Source organism: Talpa occidentalis, unplaced genomic scaffold (assembly GCF_014898055.3).
Source record: "Talpa occidentalis isolate TD23 unplaced genomic scaffold, MPIMG_talOcc4v2.1, whole genome shotgun sequence".
Lineage (NCBI taxonomy): Eukaryota > Metazoa > Chordata > Mammalia > Eulipotyphla > Talpidae > Talpa > Talpa occidentalis.
The window spans coordinates 102,142,290-102,164,388 of NW_026555331.1; the positions used below are offsets into that span (position 1 = coordinate 102,142,290).

General features: G+C 40.1%; 1 protein-coding gene across 6 annotated transcripts in view; it reads right to left on the bottom strand.

Moving 5' to 3' along the window:
• OSBPL3 (oxysterol binding protein like 3) overlaps positions 1-22,099 on the bottom strand; it is a 183,740-nt gene that overhangs the window by 69,831 nt on the left and 91,810 nt on the right. For all 6 annotated transcript variants that reach the window (XM_054692428.1, XM_037509403.2, XM_037509385.2 and 3 more), the window contains 4 exons: positions 21,625-21,862; positions 4,000-4,116; positions 3,791-3,844; positions 2,677-2,790 (listed from right to left, as the gene is read on the bottom strand). In XM_054692428.1, coding sequence (XP_054548403.1) covers positions 2,677-2,790; positions 3,791-3,844; positions 4,000-4,116; positions 21,625-21,720 — 381 coding nt within the window. In that variant the 5' untranslated portion in view covers positions 21,721-21,862. The remainder of the gene's footprint in view (positions 1-2,676; positions 2,791-3,790; positions 3,845-3,999; positions 4,117-21,624; positions 21,863-22,099) is intronic.

Sequence of the window (22,099 nt, forward strand, 5' to 3'; positions counted from 1 at the left end):
AGGAATCTTGTATCATCCTTTGCACTGATCTCCTCTCTGAGGCCCTTAAGAATCAGTGCCCAAAGCATTCATCTTAACTTTTTTTTTTTAAATTGAGTTAAACAAGGTAGGAGAATAAAAGCATTTTATTAAATAACTGACCAGGCTTCTGCTCCAGTCCCTAAAGTGGTTATAGGGCTACAATGGCCTGTCACTTAACCTCTCTGCTGCTGATATTCCACATTTTAATAATAAGAGTATGACTGGATGGTCGATATTGAAAAACAGCCCGACGCTGAAGCTATCTGCCAGGACCCTCATATGACTGCATGAAACTACACTGACAGCCATAACTGATATTCAAATCAATGAACAAAAACACAAACAGAACTTGAAATGGATCAACACAGAGAAATACTAAATTGTGTTTATCACTATATTCATATTCAGTGTATTTTAAGGCTTTCAAGTTGTTTAAAAATTAGAAATAATAAATTACGTTTATTATGTTAAGTAGAATAATGGAGAAATAAGAACCTATTATTATTTCCTGACTATGTCAAAAACACAGATTGAGTCATTGGAAGAAGTAACCTAAATTATTCTAGAGAATGGCCATGGGGGGAGGGAGGGGTCTTTCTTAAATCTTTTTCTTTTCTTTTTTTTTTTTTTAAATATAGGCTTCTCTCTCCTTTATTTCACAGTAGTTGCTCAACCAGAGGTAATTATTATATACTCTTGTAGGAAACATGTGGCATTGTCTGGAGACATTTTAAGGTTTGTTTTTGTTTTCTATATTCCACATGTGAATGACATTATCTGGTATTTGTCTTTCTCCTTTTGACAGGAAGGGTTGTTACTGGCATCTAGTGGGTTGAGGCTAAGTACAAAGTCGAACATCCTGTAGTACAAAGAACAGGCCCCCACAGCCAAGAATTCTCCTGCCCCACATCAGTAGTGCAAAGGGCAAGAAACCCTGCTTTGCAAAATTAACTGCAGTCACAGGTACAGGGGCTTAACCTAGGAAATAGCACGAATTTGACAGTCTTACCCAGCCAACCAACCACATGTATCTGCCCAAGCACCACATAAGCTAAGGAACATCTTAAGACATGGAGCTTATAGATACTACCTCATTCCTGTGAGAATGGTCTATATCAAAAAATAGCAGAAACAACAAGTGTTGGCTAGGGTGTGGAGAAAAAGGAACCTTCATCCACTGTGGTAGGAATGTAGAATGGGTACAGTCCCTATGGAAAAAAGCATAGCTGTTTCTCAAAATAGATCTACCATATGACCCAACAATTCTATTCCTATCTATTTACTCACAGATGCAAAAATAACTAATTTGAAGGCATATATGCACATATATGCACTCCTGTGTTCACTGCAGCACTATTTACAATATCCAAGTTAGGGAACAATCTAAGTGCCCAACAACAGAGGAGTGGATTTAGAAGATGTGGTATATATACACAGTGGAATACTACTCAGCTATCAAAAATAAGAAATCTTGCCATGTGTGACAACATGGATATACTGGAGGAGATTTTGCTAAATGAAATATGTCAGAAGAAGAAAGACAAACACTGAATGATTTCACTCACATTTAGAATATAGAGAAATAAAACAAAGAAACTGACAAAACGAAATAAAAACAAACTCTAGGTATATGATAGTAGAATTGAGGCTACTAGAGAAGGAGGGAGACAGAGTGTGGGACAAAAGCAGGGAGGAGACCCAGTGGTCTAGAGTAAAGGATTGTGGGTGCTTTGATAGCAAGGTGTGGTGACATACATCAGAGGAGGTATAAACCTATACTCCTGAATCATATACGGTCTTATAGACCAATGCTATCTCAATAAAAAAAAACAAAAACACATGTAGCCCATATATCTTGCTTTTTTACCCCAACCCTCAGCTCCCACTCCCAAAACCCCAAGTTATTTGCCTAACATTTGGATACAACCTAATTATTATATACAATAGCTGCATTTATGAGCTTACTGTGGGCTGGGCATTATGCCAAGTTTTCTACGGCAGCCAGGCAAGATGAGCACTATAACGACTCCCATTGGGGAGTGGAGGCAGTGAGAAAACTAAGAGTTTCAGGGATTAAATAATTTGCCAAAGGGCACCTGACCCAGCCAGGTGAAGATGTGAACAAGAGCTGGTCTCAAAGCACTTTCATAGAGCACCTTTATGTCACTTGTAGGAGAGGGCAGAAGAGAATAGTTATGCAGTTGTGAGAGGTTCTATTTGGAGGTCATATTTTAGGGGAAAAAAATCCCGGACATTCACTGTAATGGGGGAATTTAAAATGAATCCTATAAAATTAGCGAAACTTTAAGACTGACTAAATATTGTATCCTATTTCAGGCAACATATTTTAACCCGTGGTAAAAGTTTCTTCAGTAAAGATGGCACTGCACGAGTCACCCTTGATTACTGTCACAGTCACAGGGAGGGGCATTTGGGGGGAAAAGCAGGGACAAGGATGCTAAGTTTCAGAGGAGTGAGAGAAAGTCCTGCAAGGTGAAGAACTGTCTCATCCAAATATCAACGGTGTCCATTAGAAGTACTTTCCTAGTGAAGAGCTCCGTCTTAGCTGGATGTTTTTAAATACTCAAAAGTGCCACCAACAGTACAACAGAAAGGAGCTGTGCCGCGGGAGCCAGGCCCGGGAAGCTGTCTCACCTTCAGGTGGTAGATGTGCTCCTCGGTATCCAGGTCGATGCATTTTGATGACTTTTTCACAGACATCACCGAGAGCCCGACATCAATGCAGCCATGCAGCTTCTCTCTCTCTATCTGCAGGGACACACGAGGGCTGCTTGAGAACCGGGGTTTAAAAATAGCGGTAGCATCCTTGACACTCCCTTCCTCGGCCTCACCTTCCACCAACAGTAAACACAGAACTATGACTGACTGAGCGCTTAGCGTGAGCCAGCACTGACTGATGGGCAGCACATGCATTATCTTAACTAACCTCTGAGGCAGGAGCACTTTCTCCATTTTACAGGTGAAGAGACTGAGGTACAGAGTCACATAACCAGCAGTTTACACCACACTAAGGAAGCCAGAAATAAGTCCCACAGACAAACTCCCACAGCAGTGAATCCACGTTAACACCACACTGCCTCCCACTGAATTCACTTCTCTTATCTCCATTCACTTAGAAGTGATTTAAAAAGAGGAGTGGGGCGGAAGTGAAGGCAGGTTACTGAAGGTCAGGCACCGTGCCAAGTTTTCCACCTGCTGCCTTACTAGATGTGTATTATGAGAGGCAAGGGGAGAGAGGAAGGAGGAGAGTAGTGCCAGGTGAGAAAAGGACCCCATGAAAGCGGCAGGGCTAATACTCAGAGCCCTCATGGACTGTCAGCCTAGAGTTAATGCAAAGGGGAACATCACCTCACCTCCACCAAGGGCTTCTCCATCGAGCCCCCCCAGTCACTGTGGAGAGACACTTGCCTTATGTATTGTTCCAGTGATCTCATTGCAAAGATGTCGTCTTCTCCCACCTAGAGAACCCCTCAGCACAACCTTAAGAGAATAGACTCCTGGATACCCAGGGGGTACTGAGAGGTGCCTCGCTTCCCCACCTCTACTTGGGAGTAAACTGAGCCACTTACTACCCAGAAGTGGGACAGAGAGGAGCAGGCTCTGCTGTCCAATGTGCAGACACTATAACCCCTCTGAGGTCTCCGGTTCAGAGAAAGGTCATTCCCCAACGTGCACTATCACACCCGAAAGCTGATAGCAATTAGCCCTTCAGGACTCTCCAGCAGTATGTGGAAATAGGAAGACTTACATCAGTTTGGCTCTTGGCGTATTTCAAGATTCCTTTGTCCAGATAGAAGAATCTCTGTGGGGGAGAAAGTATTCATTCCTTAAGATAGTTCATTTAAGAATCCTTCCAGAGGTCTCAATTTTCAACTTCAAATTAAATGTAAGCACCCAGAGTCAAGCACCGAGTGGGGTGGAGTGGGGGCACAGAAGAGGCCGAGGCCAATGTCTTACCTTGTGCCAGCCTTTCAAGGGCCATTTCCTCTTTTTCAGCAAAAATCCTTTCTGAACTGGCGGCTCCTGGGTGTAATTCATCTCTCCTCTCAGTCCTTCCACCACTTCCCAGCTGTCCTGTTGCAAGGAAAGAGTACATTCTAAATGGCTGTCTTTAAAAAAACAAACAAACATAATGTTAAGAAGCACTTTATCCCATTAGTGAACCCATTCGTGATGGTGAGCCTGGCTGGATTTGCTGGGAAGAAGATATTCACATTTAATTTCTGGATGGCTCCTGGACTTTAGAGATGTAATGCTATAATTTAGTACAACAAATTTGATTTTCTTTTTAAAGCTGTCTCTTAGAGGGGAATGTTGCAATTTTTAGTGCTTGAGCTTTGACAACCAGAGCTAAAGGTAAAGATTTTTCTGTAGGTTCTATTTTGGTTCCCTTTGACAACATCACAGCTACTTCTTCACCACTAGATTTCAGTCTGAATTTTATCCAAAGCTACAGGTACCAGGATGGAAGATGGAGGCAGGAGCTGGGATATTAGCTTAAGCATTGGCTGAAAAGTATGAGACTGGATACATGTTGATAAGCATGACAATTTGGTCAAAATAAAGATTGAGCTGCAAATTAATATATTCAAATACAGGTATTCAAATGTTAGAAATTTTGAAGCATCAAAAAGCACCGATATTTGGCAACAAATACTTTCATACTCTTTTTCCAGAAATTTTGCCGGGTCCCCTCAACCCCCAATCCTTTCTGTTGTTACAAAAACTTCTTGGGGGACTAATTATTGCTCTATAGAGATGTTTGCAATTTTGAAGAAGTACAAATCGTTGTTACAATTAATGTGACAATTCCATACACCTCCATCCCTTTATTGTGTAGTGATAATAAGTTACTCTCTTGCCAATGTTCAAGTACATAGTATGGCATTGTATCTGTAGCACCCAGCCGTCCATTAGATGTTCAGAACCTATTCTTAGAGTTGGGAGTTTGTACCATTTGACCAATACCTCCCCTGTCTCAACCCACAGCCCCCATCCCTGTAAGTCAACTATTCTTCTCTTTCCCTATGAATTCAGTTTTTTTAGATTCCACATATAAGTGAGAACAAACAGTATTTGTCTTTTTCTATCTCAGTGATTTCACTTCAGTATAATGTCTTCAAGGTCCATTCATGTCACAAAAGGCAGAATTTCTGTCATTTTTATGGTTGATTACTATTACATTGTATTTACATATATTTGTGTATATACATATTTCTTTATCCATTTATCAGCTCCTACAGGCTCTTGGGTTGTTTACATATTTTGGCTAAAGTGAATAACGCTGCAATGAAAATAGGGGTGCAGAAATGTCTTCAAGAGACAAACATGTTTTCTGGCCAAGATTTTATGTTGACTGATTTGCTACTAGTATGCATTTGATTGACAAACTGATAAACATTTTCCTGGAATAAGGCTGAAAACAGACATATTCTTGGAATATCATAAATTGGCATGCATGTGAGGTATACTCAATATCTGTGGGCCAAACGACTACTTACAAATTAATACAGCACATTTATATTTGTGAAAGAAGGGTGTGTGTATACCATCATGTTTAAACGAAAATCTAAGTTTTAAAATCTTCTGGAGGGTACTCTCAGGGAATCAGGCCCTTTGAGTTGTTTGTTTTAAGTCTCCTAAGCAGAAGGCAACATGCAGAGTGCTAATACTAGACAATCAGGCACATCTGCCCAATAAATCCAGTTCTGCAAAATGCAAATACCAAGATGGATTAGACATTATTGCATACTTTACAAAACCGAAAAAAACTGGAATGAGATCAGACCTGTAATTTAAAGGAAACAAGAATTAAGTTTCAAAAATGTTTCAAGGATTGGCGCGGCAGACCTCTCCTGTCTCACCCGCTGCTCGCCTCAGCAGTGTTTTCAGTCCGTCTGCCTGTTCTGCTCCCTGCTCTGTCTCTGGTGAATCCTCTCACCCCTCACACCCTGTACCCCAGTTCTTGTGTAAATAAAAAAATCTTTAGAAAGAAATGTTTCAAGGATTCATGTTAGAACTAGATTTCTCTTAAAATCTTGAGACAAAATAATTCCTACCTATGATCCATTAGAGAGGGCAGGGAATTAGAGTGGACTGGTTGGTTCTTAGTCAAAAAAGGTTTATATTTATCCCTAAAAAAAAATAAAAGCATCTCTTTTCCCTCAGTCTGTCTTCTACCTGGGCTCAAAACTTGAAACTGTCACCAGGAAGGAAAAGCCAAATTTGAAGTATATAAGAAATTAAAGGCTCTCCCGGAGTGAAGAAGAAAACACTGCAGCCAACACTTTTCTGGGCTGACACATCCAGAGCCTCCCCCTGCCAGCTTTCCAGTCTGTCACCACCGTTGAGTCACGTGGCTGACACCTAAGAACCAACATCCAGCAGTTCTCAGGATGGAAGGTGCTGCTCAAGTGGAGGCTGTGGATAGTGTAGGCACTCTTGGTTGTCACAGTGATGGGGATATTACTTTTGGCATCTAATGACTGGGGGACAGAGATAAAAGATGTCCAGCATTGCCTCAATCCTGCACAATGAAAAAGCGATCCCACATCCTACAAGACTTTCCAAAGTGCTAACGGACATCTTTGTTGTGACACCTATTTATATTTTCTTGAGCACAGAACTTAACGCTGTATCAATTACATAGCAAAGTAGTTTTGCATGGTTTTTATATACTCAGTTGTGAGTTCTCTTGGGAAAGCAATTACTGAATAACTTAGGGAAATTGGTACTTCATTCTGTCTGGGACTTTACCAAGTGTCACCCACCATTTTGGAGAATCACATCTGAAGGGTATGTCACCTGTACTCTGTGAGTTACTAACACAACACACCATTATGGGTCTGGATTACTGCCTGCATATCTGACTACTCCTTTACATCTCTGCTGTGGTCATGTCTGGGTTTTTATATATTGATATATTTAACATTAACTCCTTTCTTTGAAATTTCCTTTAATTACAATAAAGCATTATGTTGATATTTTCAAAATCATCTATGCAAATATATTGAAATTGTAATGAATTTCATTTGAGGGATCACTAAAATATTGGCCATCATAAGAATATTGGTATGACAGAGTAAAGAACTGTGGCTGAACCTGGCACAGATTCTTTGACAAGGAACACCAGCAGGAGATAGGGTTGAGAAATCACTTTGAAACTGTAAAGGCTTGATTATTTTCCTGTAAGTAAATCCTGTTGGTTTCTTCTTCAAAATGTGTATCTTTCTCATCAAACCTATTCTCCTGAGACTCCCATTTCTATAAGCATTTATGGGGTCCTCTTATGTCCTATTGTTGCAACATAAAGTGAATACAGTGTAATGTTTATCTTCATTTTCACTTCCATATATTGTTCCAAGCTTCCAGAAATTTCTCTTAATCTTCTCCAGCCATGCAAATCTTTCAAGATTTTAGTTCAGTTTCTCCTTCCATGTATGAAATTCCTAAATTGTCAAAACCTTATCAATCATAAAAGCCTGTAAACTAGAGTAGAATCACTGTCAATTACCAGATTAAAATTTAGTTTTTAATTAAATCATTAATTTCTTTTCACTTTTATCCCAAAATCTTTGGTCTTTTCTCTACAAATATTAGTTGACCATCTTTTCAACTTGCTTAGAGCCCTGGCAAAGAGCTAAGCATATAGTTGGAAACAAATGGGTTCTCCTGGGTTAATTGATTGTTGAGGTCTCAAACCAAGAAAATAAAGTTCTCAAACCAAGTAAATGGTCCTGTATAGTGGGTTAACAGAAAGGTGAAAAGCTGTATCATTGCTTCCATAGCCTGTCATTTAAAACACAAAAGCACAGCACCTCAAGAAATATCCAGTAGAGTCCCCTGAAACAGTATGCGGATAAAACAGTCAAAGCAATAATAAGCTAAAATGATTAGAGGACAATTTCTGCCTCAATAGCAGGGGCTTTTTCTGTCTTGCTCACTATTTTTTCTGTCTTGCTCACTATTTAATAGTGCATAGGAAATATGAATAAATATTTCCCACAAATAAAGCCATGATAATAGCTAACATCTACTATCAGTCAGGTAGCAGTGAGCACACAATACATATATTGTTGTACTTAGGTTTTGCACAATCTTATGAGGGTAGAGATAATAGTATCTGACTTTTCGTTTATTTGGGATGAAATTTATTTTTATTTATTTTTTTTTTGCAAATGATCACAGTATGAATTTATTGTGGAAATCCACATGACAAAAATAAAAGTATACATTTCAGTTGAAACTAAAGTGGGGGAAGGTTACAAGCTTCTTGGCAAACTTCTGAAGACTGGCAACACAGAGCTCAAGGGACCAGTCTGGAGTTTCTGGGGTCTGTATCTCTGTAGAGAAACCGAGGGCCACTTCTCAGAGCAAGAGTACTAGATGGCTCACCAAAATCTAGAGTTTAGGACTATGGACATGGAGTCCAAAACACCTCAAATTGCCTCAAATTTGTTGCCTATATTTATACCACTTCTCAGAGGCATGTAATAAGGACCATCTAGTAACTCTCATTCAGCAGGGGCCTCTCAGCAGTCAGGTTTTTATCTGTCCTTGCCTGTCACATGTCTATTTATACCTTCACATACAGTGTTGTTTTTTAATTGCTAATATTAAGTTGCTTTATCTCAATTGCCCTCAAGTCAGGGTCATTACAATGTCAATACATATGATATAGGTGATTCTCAACTGGGGGTGGGGAGGGATTTTGCCCCCCACTATCCTTATGTTTTGAATGTGGAAACTTAAAAAGAGAATTAGATAACTTCCTCAACACTATAAAGCCACGTGACTGCAGAACCTCCATCTTTAATCATTACGGGACATATTATAGCATATTGTCTATTGCACTGTAATTTCAGTATCTTATGATGAGCCAGGAGTAAATGCCATAGGAAGGGGGTTGGGGAGATAGCAGTGGATAAATCCTGGAAGAGACCAAGACCCTGAAGCAACTGACAGAGGCTATGGATAGTGAGCCAGGGCTGGGATAGGCTCGGAGCTCCAGGTCTCCTATCTTGTAGCCCACTGAACTGGCAGGAAGTCAGCCTGTGCATTTTAATGCTGCCTTGTCTTGTTAATTCATTTTTTTATGTCTGGAATGTCTGCTCCATATACTTCCCAGCATGGTGAATTCTCTTTTAGCCCCAAGCCGCCTCCTCGAGACAGAAATTCTCTCTTCGGCACTTACACAAACTTCACTTGCATCATCTGTTTCCCTAACTAGAATGTGGATTCTGGGGGCCATTTCTTATATTCTCACTACCTGAAATATAGGAGCCCTAAATAAATGTCTATCAAATGAATTCCTCTGAGGAGTGGAGAAGAGGGGATGACATATAAGGGCCCCACAGAGCCCTCGAGGTGAGGACTTTAATCACGCATGTACTGGAATGTAGTGAATTGGTACTTGGGACAGAAAAGAATGGACATTCAGATGTCATTTTCTCTTAATTAAAGGCACAGGGTTCGGGGAGTGGCTCCTCTAAGCTTCACACACCTGGTGACCCTGAAATAGGACATGCACCTTGAGGTGAATGTCCTGAGACACAGAGTACAGGGTGCTCTTGTGCAAGGAGCACAAGGCGCTGCTGACTTAGCCCCAACACAGCTGGGCTGATGATGCACCCAGAGGGAGGCTTAAAGCTCACCATGAACATCAGCTGGAGAGAAAAACATGACAGGGTGTAGGGGAAGCAGCCTTCTAAAGTTTTCAGTTAACTTTAACTGAAGACAGTCTGGCACTGTCATCCAGCATTAAATTCAGTCTATTTTACTGAATGTCTAAAAAGTGCCAAAAATAGAAAGCTGCTTTGTGGTTGGAAAGGCAGCTAAGCATTTATTCATTCTCATGAGCTGGCAGAGTTCATTTCCATATTGCTGAGTGCAGGAATTGAAAGCATTTCCCTTCAGCACAGCTGTTTCAACTGCACCTTTCAAATGCTGGACTCTCAGTCACTGCTCATGTGGAGATGTCAGAAGTAGAAAACAACCTAAATTTTCATATTTCCAGCAGCTGAGCCGTGTTGTTGAAGGAAGTTGTGTGGCTGCCTCTATCTGGCATGACTCAGAGAGTGGGTTATTTTGATTATTAATTAAGTCTAGTTTTTAAAAACCACAAGGCAGTATACCCCACATTAGAACTGTGAAGCATAACTTAATGTATCTTTAATGATTTTAAAAGGTATTTGTGATCTCCAAGAACCCCCAGATATGTGGAATACATGCCATTAGAATTCCAGTTAATAACAGATTTCTCTGATGTCAACTAAACTCTGGTGGGATTTTTCAATCACTGAGAGTTGCAATTGTTGCTTCCTGTTAATTGTTTCTTTCTCATCTAAGATTTTCCAAACACCAGCAGTCTGATAGCAATCACGAATAAAAGGACAAATAGTGTGTGAGTGTGTGTGTGTGTGTGTGTGTGTGTGGTTGTATATGTGATCTAATGTCATGCTTCTCAAAATGTACTTTAATGTGCAAATTAGTCACTGAAAATCTTGTGAAAATTGCAGATTTCAGTTTGTTGGGTCTGACACATGACCTGATCTTCTCCCCCTGAAGGTAAGCCTCCTGCCAGTAGAACACCAGCCCTCTTAGAGTAGCCACATCCTAGGAGACCCAGTCCTAGGAGAATTGAGATGTGACTTCTTATTTTGCTCAGGGCACAGAGGTGCTGCAGAGACTATTCCTACACTTGGAAGAGGGTCAGAATAAATGAGCTATGGGATCCCTTATAAACTCATGTCACATTAAATGGGTATAACATTTTAGTTAGGCAAGACGAATCCCTATACAGATCTGTTCATGGTATGGTGCTCGTGGCAGCACAGCACCGGGCACTTAATCATGTGTTAAGATGGTAGATCTTGTTTTAAGTGTCTTCACCACAATAATAAAATAAAGTATTACCTGGTAAAGTCTCCTGAAACACAAGAAAACAAACAAAAAAAACCCAGTAGTGTTAGCTTCACTTTAGTAACCTCAGGTATAATCTCCGGCCTTAGGATCTAAGAGAAAGGTTAAAGAAAAAAGGTGGTTGGGGCCTCCCCAGTGGCACAGTGGTTGAGCGCTGGGTTGCGAAGCTGCCCGCAGCCTCTGCAGCGTCGGTTTGATCCCTGGCTGCTCCCCGGCCACCGGAGGAGGGTCCCACATAGCGCACAGTCCTCTCCTGCCGCCCGCTGCTTCCCTCAGCAGTGTACTTCGGTCCTTCTGCCTGTTCTGCTCCCTGCTCTGGCTCTGGTGAATTCTCTCACCCTCCCACGCTTCTGACTGTACCCAGTGCTTGTATAAATAAATAAATCTTTAAAAAAAAATAAAGTGGTTGAAGATTCTGAAGGACATGCGGAGAGTAGCCATTATGATTTACCAACTACGAGTGTCCCCGCCCTTCACACATAGAGATACAGCTCACAACCCCACAGCAGGGGTGGGGAAGACACAACCCACATGACTCAAAGCCCCAAAACATTTTGAGTCTTAATTACTTGGCTAGTCATAGACCGAAAGCATTGGTGCCTTAATTACCCAGGTATTGGGAAAATAGGGACTCAATCTTTGGGGTGAACCCTTGAGAAAGCACGAGAGGTGAGCAAAAGGAAAGGAGAGTCAGTACCAGGAGTTGATTCAGGCAACGGGGAGAAACATGAGTCATCAGCTTTGCTGGTGGCTCACCGGAGCTCATTCCCACCTTGGCTTTCCAAGTAAGAGGAAAATTCTTTCCAATTGTGTTGACCACAGATGGATTTATAATTCAAATAGATTTAGTAAAAACATTTAATGCACACAGAATGATTATTTCTAGTCTAGCAATCACTTGCTCAGCACTTATGGCTGTAATTACACTGGCATCTTTTTACATTCCTTAAATAGATTTATAGGATATCAATATTTGTTAAATACCCCCTAATCCCATGCAAGCCTTTTAAGGGTGTGGACACCATCAGCTATGCATTTTTTCTCTGTAATGCTCTGCACTTAAGAGCCAAAACTACCATTTAAAAATAGAGACACCCAACTGATAAATGTCATTCTACTCAGGTCATGCAGCGACACTGGAGGCGGCAGTGGGAGAATTTTGTAGCTGTTCTTCTGATAGTGATTATAGTAGTAAAAGTAACAACTATTTTTGAATTGAATACCTTCTAAGTGCGTCACGGTGATTCACTAATGAAAATATTATCTTCATTTAAACTTGAAAACTATTAAGTGGTAGATCCCCTTTGTGGCTGATTCTAGAGGCCGCACATAGACCCTTTCTGCTCAGTGTACACAAGATCACCTGCAAGTATATCAGAGTCTGTCCCAGGCCACCTACACCTCTCCCACACAGAGCGAGACTCTCTCACAGCACATTCCAGTGCCTAATATGCTGCACCTTAGCCAAGGTGACAGGATACCTGTGCGCCAAAGGACTCAAGAGTCTCTTCTGGAGTTTTTTTCAAGGTATACTGTAATGATTTTTTTTTTTTTTTTTTTTTTGCCCCATAGAGTCAGGGAATATTTCTTTTAAAGCTTAAACTTTGAAAGAAAATGTGGTAATTACATAGCCAGCTCCTCCATTTTAGAGATGATGAATCTAAGCTATATCATTTCCATAGGGTCACAAAAATGAGCACAGGAGCTCCAAAGACCAGGACCCAGACCTTTTGATTCCAACTTAATGGCCTTTCCACTGCCCCTTTCTAAGAATGACCCTGTTTCCACAGAGGCAGGGCAGCTCTGTGGAGGAGATCCTGGGTTAACTTGCCACGCACGGGCAACTGCCACATGATTGGGAAACTCTCCAATACAGATTCCTGTGTGAGCCTTCACCCAGAAAGGGTGAAGGTGGGGAGACTCTTTGTTTTTCACTTTTAGCTCTTCTAATACAAGTTTCCCTTGTAATCTGGAAGTAGAACATTCCAAGTTGGGATGATTTTGCAGGTTATTTTTTGGGTCTGGGAACATTATTACATTAATTTATACTAAAAAATGTCTAAGCATTCCAAGAATCCCCCCAAAAGCTACCAAATCACAGCAAAGAGAAATGTTCTATTTTTGGATAGCAGAGAAAACCTGTATTTTATCTCCATTATATATGTATTTTTTTTAAAAATCACACTTACTTTAGTATATTGTAGAGCTCTGCCTTTTTGTTTCTGGGCTCTGGAGAGATTCACAGACTGTATTCAGACAGAACTTTTTCACACTCCAATTACAGGGCATTCATATCTCCTCAAGAAAACCCAATTTGTTGCTGGATGAAGCTAGCTGATAACAGTGTTATCTCTTACAGTGCACTCAAAACTTTTTTTTCAGAGCTAATTGAAATATGCAATTAAAGTAGAGACACAGTCTGGCAACTTAATGCATGTATGATTTAAATCATAGAACTAAGTGGCAGAAGTTTAGCACAATAAACTTTTTTTCCCTCATCCGAATCATCTAGTGATTTCCTTTTCTGTACAATACTATGCAAGAATAACTGGTTCTCATAGTGAGAACCTAGTGGTAGGTTAGGATCCTAAAGAGCCTTATGAATCAAAGAAGGAATGATTTTCTTGGTAAGTAGGCTATATTCCAGCTCATAATTGAGCTTCTATTTGAATAGAACAGCCCTTACTCAATGGTGTGGATTACCAACAAATACTGGGGACACAGGGATGTGATACCAAGTACTGGCTTCAAGAAGTTAATATTCATTAAAAATACACACATCATAAGTTTGAAAACTTGTAAATGAAGAATGGAATTTCCAGAAAGGCTGGAATAGTGCTGAAATACAATTCCAGCAAGCCTGCTGTGGGCTCCTTTCATAGGCTGGTACAATCACCATGGGCTATATACACCTTAGAGTAAGGACCTGAGCTGAGGTCACTTGAAGAAAAAATGAGTGTATTAGTTTCTAACTAATACAGAGTGTTATTAGTTTCCTGATGATCCCCTGAAAAATTACCACAAACTTGGTGGGTTTAAACAAAAGAAATTTATCCTTTTACAGTTCTGGAGTCCAAATGTCCAAAATCAAGGTGTTAGCAGTGCCACACACATTCTAGTGGCTCTAGGAGAGAACGTGCTTGTTGTATCTTGAGCTGCTATAACAAAATTCCACAAACTAGGTAGACAATGACGAGGAGCCCAAGGTGCTGATGGACTCCGTTCCTGACAAAAACGTTTTTTAGCCTTAGGACATCTGTGTTTTTGCTGTGTGCTCACATGGCATTTCTTTCATGAGTTTTCATTGAGAGGACTCTGATGTCTTTCCTCCTTTTCTAAGGGCACTATATGGGCACCACCCTCAAGACTTCATCTAAACTTAACTACTTCCCAAGGTTCCATCTCTAAACAGGATCACACTGAGGGACAGGGCTTCAACATATGATTTTGGGGGAACACAGACATTCAATACTTATGAGCATTTCTTACTTCTCCCAGTTTCTGGAGGTTATTGGTATTCCTTGGCCTATACCCATGTTCACTCCAATCTCTGCCTCCATTTTCACATTGTATTCTTCTCTATGTCTGTCTTTTCCTCCATCTATTTTTTAATGGGCAGTGGTCATTGAATTTAGGGTTAACCTGGATAATTAAGGATCACCTCCTCATCTCAAGACCCTTAAATTAATCATATTTGCAAAGACCCTTTTCCCAAGTAAGGTACCATTCCCAGCATTAGGATGTAGACATACATTGGGTGTACCACTGTGCAGGGCAAGAGAGACAACTAGGCCAGAGATGTGACAGAAATGTGACCCATCCTGAGAGGGAACAGAGGGGATTTTGGTTGTGATGTGGTTTATGTAAAGGTGTCAAGGGAGATACAGCTGAACTTGATGTTAGGGCTGAGGTTTAAAGTTCCACAGAGAGATGTAAGATTATTTTAGGGGAGTTTTCAGGTTTGTCTCTTTCCTAGGTCTTAAACTGTCATTTCTCGGCCTCCATAATAATATCATCATATCACTAAAGTACTTGAATGTACCTTCCCTAGGAAAATTAATTGTTCAGTTCACATTTGTCTCTATAACTTCTAGAGAAAATTCCAGTTTACTGCAGTCAGTAAGTTGTGCTCTCAACAAAAGCATTTGGAACAGGGTTTTATGCTTTCCTAGATCCTGCACTAGTGTCAATACCAGCCATGAAAAAATAATACATTTATTTTCTTATGGCACCCCATGTAGTTTCCATCAAAGCAGTATTTCTAAAATCCACTGAAATATATTTGTTATTCTGGCATTAAAGAAAGTATAGTTTGTTTTACATCTTCCAGAAGTGGTTTAGCAGTTCAGTTTCTCTTGCTCTTCGGAGTGTGGAATGTAGCTGACAGTTTATCACTTGTGGGCTGGAAAGTAACAAAGAAGCCCTGAAAACTCAAGTACGTCATTTTAACTCAAGTTGTAACCTCTTCCCACAGCAAATGTTTGCTTTTTCTTTACAAGCTTACTCAAGGTGGAATTGTGTTGAGAATTGAGTCTCGTGTCTTTGTTCTTCCTCCTTTCAGCATATACTGTCACAACCATTGGGATGACCAAAGGGTGGGAGGTAAGAAATAAAAGGCCCAGAAAATGAGAATCTGGAAAATTCAGGCAAAAACATATTAATTTTCTATATTAGTTGACTTTCTCCATTGGGTCCACCAGAAAAAAACAACTCGCAATAAAGAGACCTCAATGATCCTTAAGGCCACTTTGTGCATCCATGTTATTTTTATCCCTCTGTTTATAGTGGAATCAGCATGTAGAGGTTTGTTTAAATAGCAATCTTTTGTTCATAAGGTGCATAGAATTTAATGAACTTCCAAAGAAAGTTTCTAGCATCTCAAGAAACTCAGTATTCTCCATGTAGATGGTTGCCTGGCTCCTGCATGTATTAGCTGAGTTGCTCCAAGCATGTCAGTTAATATCTCAGGACCATATTTCCTTTCTAAAGTATAGAAAACAACATGGCTGACTGGGTTGTCTAGAAACTCCAAAGGATAGCAGGAAAGGACATTATGAGCTAGAAAGATGCTATGGGTAGATTGTTAACTTCTACCTTCCCTTGCTGTCTCTCTGAGTTCAGACAGTAGGCCGGTTGTCCGACTGCCTCATACCACACACCGCAGAGCTGAAAGGGTGGAGCAGGGAAGCAGTCACCTTGTGGTACTGAGGACTCCTGCTTATAGAAGGTGAATGGTTTATGCATCAAACACTTACAGTAGCACTCAAAGTGCACAGACTCTCTTCTAACTAATCAGTACAACCTTATAAGAAACTAAGACACAGAGGGGTTAAATAATTTGTCGCAAGTCAAATAGTTTATAAACAGCCCAAGATTTACACTCAGGCCATTTGCGTTATTGCTCCATGCCTCTCCTCTTTGGTGACCATCAGAGAACAGTATGACACAGTCATGACCTTCCCAAGACCTGTCTTCCCAACTAATGGTGTTTATATAACCAATACTTACGAAAGGCAGCTGGTAAATCATAGTGTCTCTAAAGATATGAGGAGTTAAAAGAAATAAATAAAACTGAGTATTTTCAACACCTACCTAGCTGGACAGCTGAAATTACAAACAACAGAGCACTATAACTTTAATTCACTTTTCACTTCTTGGCAAAATCTCCTCCATTCAGTTCTAAGGTCTTATGGGGGCTGGCACTGAGCCCAGCCAGCCTGTTCCCTGGAGAGCAGCATAATCTAATAGGCTGCATAAATAAACACTCATCAGGTGACCTTGGGAGAGCTCAAAGGCCACCTTAGTTTAGCCCATGGACAGAAGGGTGACGAGAGCAAACTGCATATTTGTATGGAGACCTACCTAGCAATAGATCGCTCCAGTTACTCTCCTGCGATCATGAGAAAGCAATGGTCAAATGTTTTAGCGGGATTCACTTTTTGATTGCTGACTTATAGAGCATATGCTAGCCACCCACAGGAAAAGAACAGAGGGCATGCTCTCTTTACAACCCACAGGCTTCCCAGAGCTGATTTCTTATTTGTAGTGGTTTGTTCAGCTGCCCCCCACCTTTGTAGCTTCCTATCTCCCTGCCAGGGTCTTTTAATAATGGGTTCTCACTACATATTGGTTGAAGAAGTAGAACTTAGGTCATATAGGACTCTTTCAATAAAGACAAAACCCTATTCATTCATCTTTAGCTCAATTTGGCTTCTGTAATGTGTTACTTTGAAAGTTCTAGGCAGGAAATATATGGGGGCAGTGGGAAAAAGACAAGAAGAAACTGCAATTACTCATATTTTGCAAGTTTTGAAATAGCAATCCTCTCTCCCACTTAGATATCCCTTAATCTACTTAATATATCTACAGAGTTTTGTGCATACTGATATTTCTTGCCTAAACCAGATGCCTGTTCATTCATTTATTTAGTACACTTTTACCAAAAGTATGCCATGAGTTAGCCTAGGTCCTTTCTATTGATTATTTTCTGTAGTTCTCAAAAGTAAGCACACTTACCAGTTTAACAGCTAAAAAAATGAGGTTGTGGAGAAAAAGGAACTCTCCTGCACTGTTGGTGGGTGTGCAAACTGGTCCAACCACTATGGAGAGCTGTGTGGAGATTTCTGGACCTACTAAACATAGAGCTTCCATATGATCCAGCAATTCCACTCCTAGGTATTTACCCAAAGGACACAGAAACATCAATTCCAAAGAGCACCTGCACCCCTATGTTTATAGCAGCACTGTTTACAATAGCTAAGCTATGGAAACAGCCCAAATGCCCAAAAATAGATGACTGGATCAAGAAGATGTGGTACATATATACCATGGAATATTACTCGGCATTCAAAAAAGATAAACACATGCAATTTGCAGCAACATGGATGGCGCTGGAAGGGATCATGCTCAGTGAAATAAGCCAGAAAGAAAAAGAAAAACACCGGATGGTCTCACTCATAGCAGGAATCTAGAAAACTTAAATAAGGGTCCAGGAAAAAGAATAACTATAAGAAAGAAAATATCAAAATCAACAAACAACTATGAACCAGAGACACACTATGGAGGGTAGGGGGCAGGGAAAGGCGGGATTGGGGTCAAAATAAGGGGGTTGCAATTGTATGGGGAATATAAAAATAAAATTTAAATTTAAAAAAAAAACGGAGACCTTGAGGTTTTAAATAGAATGGCACAGCTAGCAAAAGGCAGAGCCAACATGAATACAGGTCAGTTTTATCAAAGCCAGTCTATACTTCTGTTCTATACTTTCCAATTCAGAGACCATAATTATACAAAGCATTTAGGAATTTCATCATTTGCCAAAAGAGACTCAGCAGAGAGACCTTTGTTCATTTTTTAAGATCCTCACAGTAAGTCACTGGAGTGAGGAAACTGAGAAATTTATGGGCTTTTTGTACCCATCCCCCATGCATACTTCTAACTTGCTCTAATGGAGGGATATTTGTTCTGACCATCAGTAAATTGAATCCAATCATTTGCATCTGCCCAGGGCAAAGGAAACCCTGTGCTAGGTGCTTGGAGAGTTAAAAGGATATGCAAACAGGGTCTAGTACTCAAAGAAGCATACACTCTATCAAGCAATGAATTAATCAAAAGAAAGTTATCCACGTGGGGAGAGAGGCCAGTGTTAAGTACAGCATTAGCCAAGCTCAATGCTCCCAAAATAAAACATTTGTGATGTCTCTCTCAAGTCCTGTCTGGGGACTTAGTGGAACTGGGGTACCCTCTTTCTCTGTTCCTATTCTCTCATGAATAGGCTCTAATCAACGTTTCTCATCCACCACTCCAAGAAAACCACTCAGTGTCACCAGTGACATTCACAACCAAGGATCATCCTCAGGTTTCATTTTATATATCAGCAGCCATTTAAAAGTAAAGTATTGTACTTCACATAGATTGCATGTACCTTGATAATGATCTACAGGGGGCACATACTATTTCTATAAAGATCTTTTCCAAAGTATTAAAGCAATAAATGAATATCCTCTCTAAGAGAATCACAAAATTCAAAAGGGTAGAATGGTTTCATATGGATCCATCTAATTAAAGGTAGAGCTGCATTAAAGCCTAGGGTGGGGAAGAAACTTGAAGCAAGGATTGAGTTAGAATTCCCTTTTGTTGGGAGTTTTCTGCAAGGTGATTCGATTCCTGACAATGTTGAATGAGAACTTAAAGAAAAATGAGTTATGAAGATAAAGTCTTTCAACCAGGATTATAAATTTGTACATTTCGTGTCCCCTCTCCACCACTATCCCCACTCCAGATATAACAAAATACACAAACTATAAACATGCAGCATTTGGGGGGGGGGGTTAGTGTGATTTGAAAGTAAGTTTAAATATCTTCATGAATCAGATATAAAATATAAATGCAAAGCCTGCTATTGACAGGTGTGCAGGAGTCCTTCTGTGGCTAATGGGAGTAAAAATATCTCTGGAAAAGCACCAAAATGCACTGGAAGGGAGCCTTGAAAACCTGCTTATTCAGGGAGTGGGCAGGAGGCAGATACAACCTCTCGATCAGAACCTGGGTCATGCTACATGATGGCCTAGTGCTTGATCTTGTATAGTCTCGCATAGTCATGGAATGAAAGCCCCTAGCTACAAATCTAGACCTGTCACCAGGGATCTTCAGAAGTAAGAAGTAGGTAACAGTGAATCCCTACAGGGCAGGGTGATTACATAGAAAGAGTGTGAGGAAAACAAACTTGAGATGAAGCTCTACACTGTAATTCCAAAGCAAGTGAGAAAAACCAGCGCTAAGAAAGATGGCTAATAAAATCAACATCAGATAAAATGAAATGAATAGAACAATCTGAAAATGACTTTAACCTAGAACTTTAAAAACAAGTCAGTTGTTGCATAGCTTTTTTCATCAGTTATATTTTTGCATTCCTCAAATTAAATTTATTATACAAATCTTAAAATTTTATGTGTTTAACTTGCACTTTCCAATGAAGTCGTTGGAAACACAGGATCGTGACTATATTTAGCAATAAGAACCTGCTGGATAGGGCTATTTTCCCTAAGAGTCATGAGGCTTGATGCCTCAAATTTTTGTTGAATGAATGACTGAATGACCAACCACTCTGTCAGAAAAAGCTGAGGCATCAAGCACATCCCTCTTACTCTTTATGATGTAACTCCAGAGAATGCTCCGTGAAACCAAATCAATCAATTTCAAATAACACATCAAAAAAGTTTCTGTAGTAATCGATACAGATATTCACTGCACTGCTCCAGTTCCTATTGGTATTATAAGCACCTGCTTAAATGAATCTATTCTTTTCTATCCAAGGAGAACATAGCAGTAGACTCTGTAAAAGCATAAGGTAGAGGAAAGATAATATATTCAGCTCTAATCCCAACCAGAATTTGGGTTTAGGGAAAGAAATACCCCCATGGAAAGCTGACAAAGAGCATTGGACATAGCTACTCTCATGAAACTAGAACTCCCAGGGAGCCATGCAGCATTAGCCAAGGACTAATTTTATTCATTTATTTTAAGTCCTAGAAAGAAGTGAAGGCAATGCTGAAAAGGTTCTTTTTCCTGACCCCCAGGGAGATCTTGGAGGTCTCCCCAAATGTCAGACCTGTAGCAAAAAGTAATTTGTCTGGAGTTGTAGATTCAAATGAGATAAAGAGGCATTGTGGGGTGGCAAGCTCCCTGTCCCAGGAACAGAGCCCTGTGACTGTGTGTCCCAAGTGTGTGGACATGCCTGAGGTGGGAGGTGACTGATTGTTGCTCCCAAATCTGGAACGAAGGACTCTGGGCCAATTCTTAGGCCAGTGCTTCCCATGGCCATGCCAACTCAGACAACAGTTCCAGAAAAGGCTCAGAGATCACTTTGGTTGTAAACCCATCTGCCCACTCTCTCTCTACTCAACTGAAAGTGGATGAATTATAATGATTAATGTGCATTCACTGCCATTGATCTAAAACCAGCAAATTCTGCCAACAGAGATTTATTAGAAAGGAAACCAAGAAACAACATATAATTAGCTGAAAACTATTTAGGAATTAATTACTTGGTCCTTTGTTTCAGTTCTTTCTTCTTCCTACTTAATTCCTTTTGACCATTCTGTGTTGATTCAGTTCCCTCATCCATTAGAAAAGGAAATCAGGTGACACTCAAAGTCACAAACAGGGAACTCTGTGGTTAGAAGCTGCCATAAAAGGTTTAATAAAGAGAAGGAAGAGGAGGCAGAAGAATATTATAAATACTGGAAATGTGATTGTTTTTTGTTTTGTTTCGGTTTTGGTTAGTCAGGTATAAAGCAAAATGTGGGTTCCTGAGTCAGACTCAACTTTGGTTTCTTGCTCTGTGACTTACTGGTTGTGTATCCCTGGGCACGTAACTCAATTGGTCTGACTCAGCTTCCTTACAGAGAAATAGGGATATTAATATCTGTGTTGGAAGACAGTGGCAAGAATTGAATAAAATAATGCAAAGAGCCAAATACAGTTTTTCCCATCTGGCAGGCACTAACAACACTGAAATTATCTAAAATTTACTCTTTTCATATAATTAACATATGACTAACAATTAAGATAGAACTGAAAACAAATGTTCCTAAAAGAAGGATTTCCCAAGTAAATGTCCACATTTCTTGGTGATTTAAATTTGTATTAGTAAAATGTTACCTGTCGACTTCCTTGCTTGGAGGAGCAGCTACTTGTGCTCCTTGAAGGTGAGACCAACTTTTGGGACACCCCAAGGCTCTTTTCATCACTCATCATTTGCAGTGATAACTTGGCCTCCAACTTGTCAAAATGTCATCAGAAGACAGCAGGGCAGAGAATATGGACGTCCCACTTGGGCAGTGTCTCTGCAATTATCCAGTATGTTTTAAAAGCATTTTGGATGATCCAGAGGAAATCCCTAAAAGAAAAGAAAAAGTAATTAGAGGTTGGAAGCCTCATTTATAATTAGCAATTGACTGTCTGCAAGCAGTTTATCTCCAGCACAGATCACAGGACCATGGTGCTTAGCTATAGCAGGGTCTATGAAAGAAAAGATCCTTTACATTTATCTTTTATTGGAGATTATGTCTATGTGGTTCTTCATATAACTTTACAATAGGACAGCCTTAAAAACATTATTAAGATAATTTGAGTC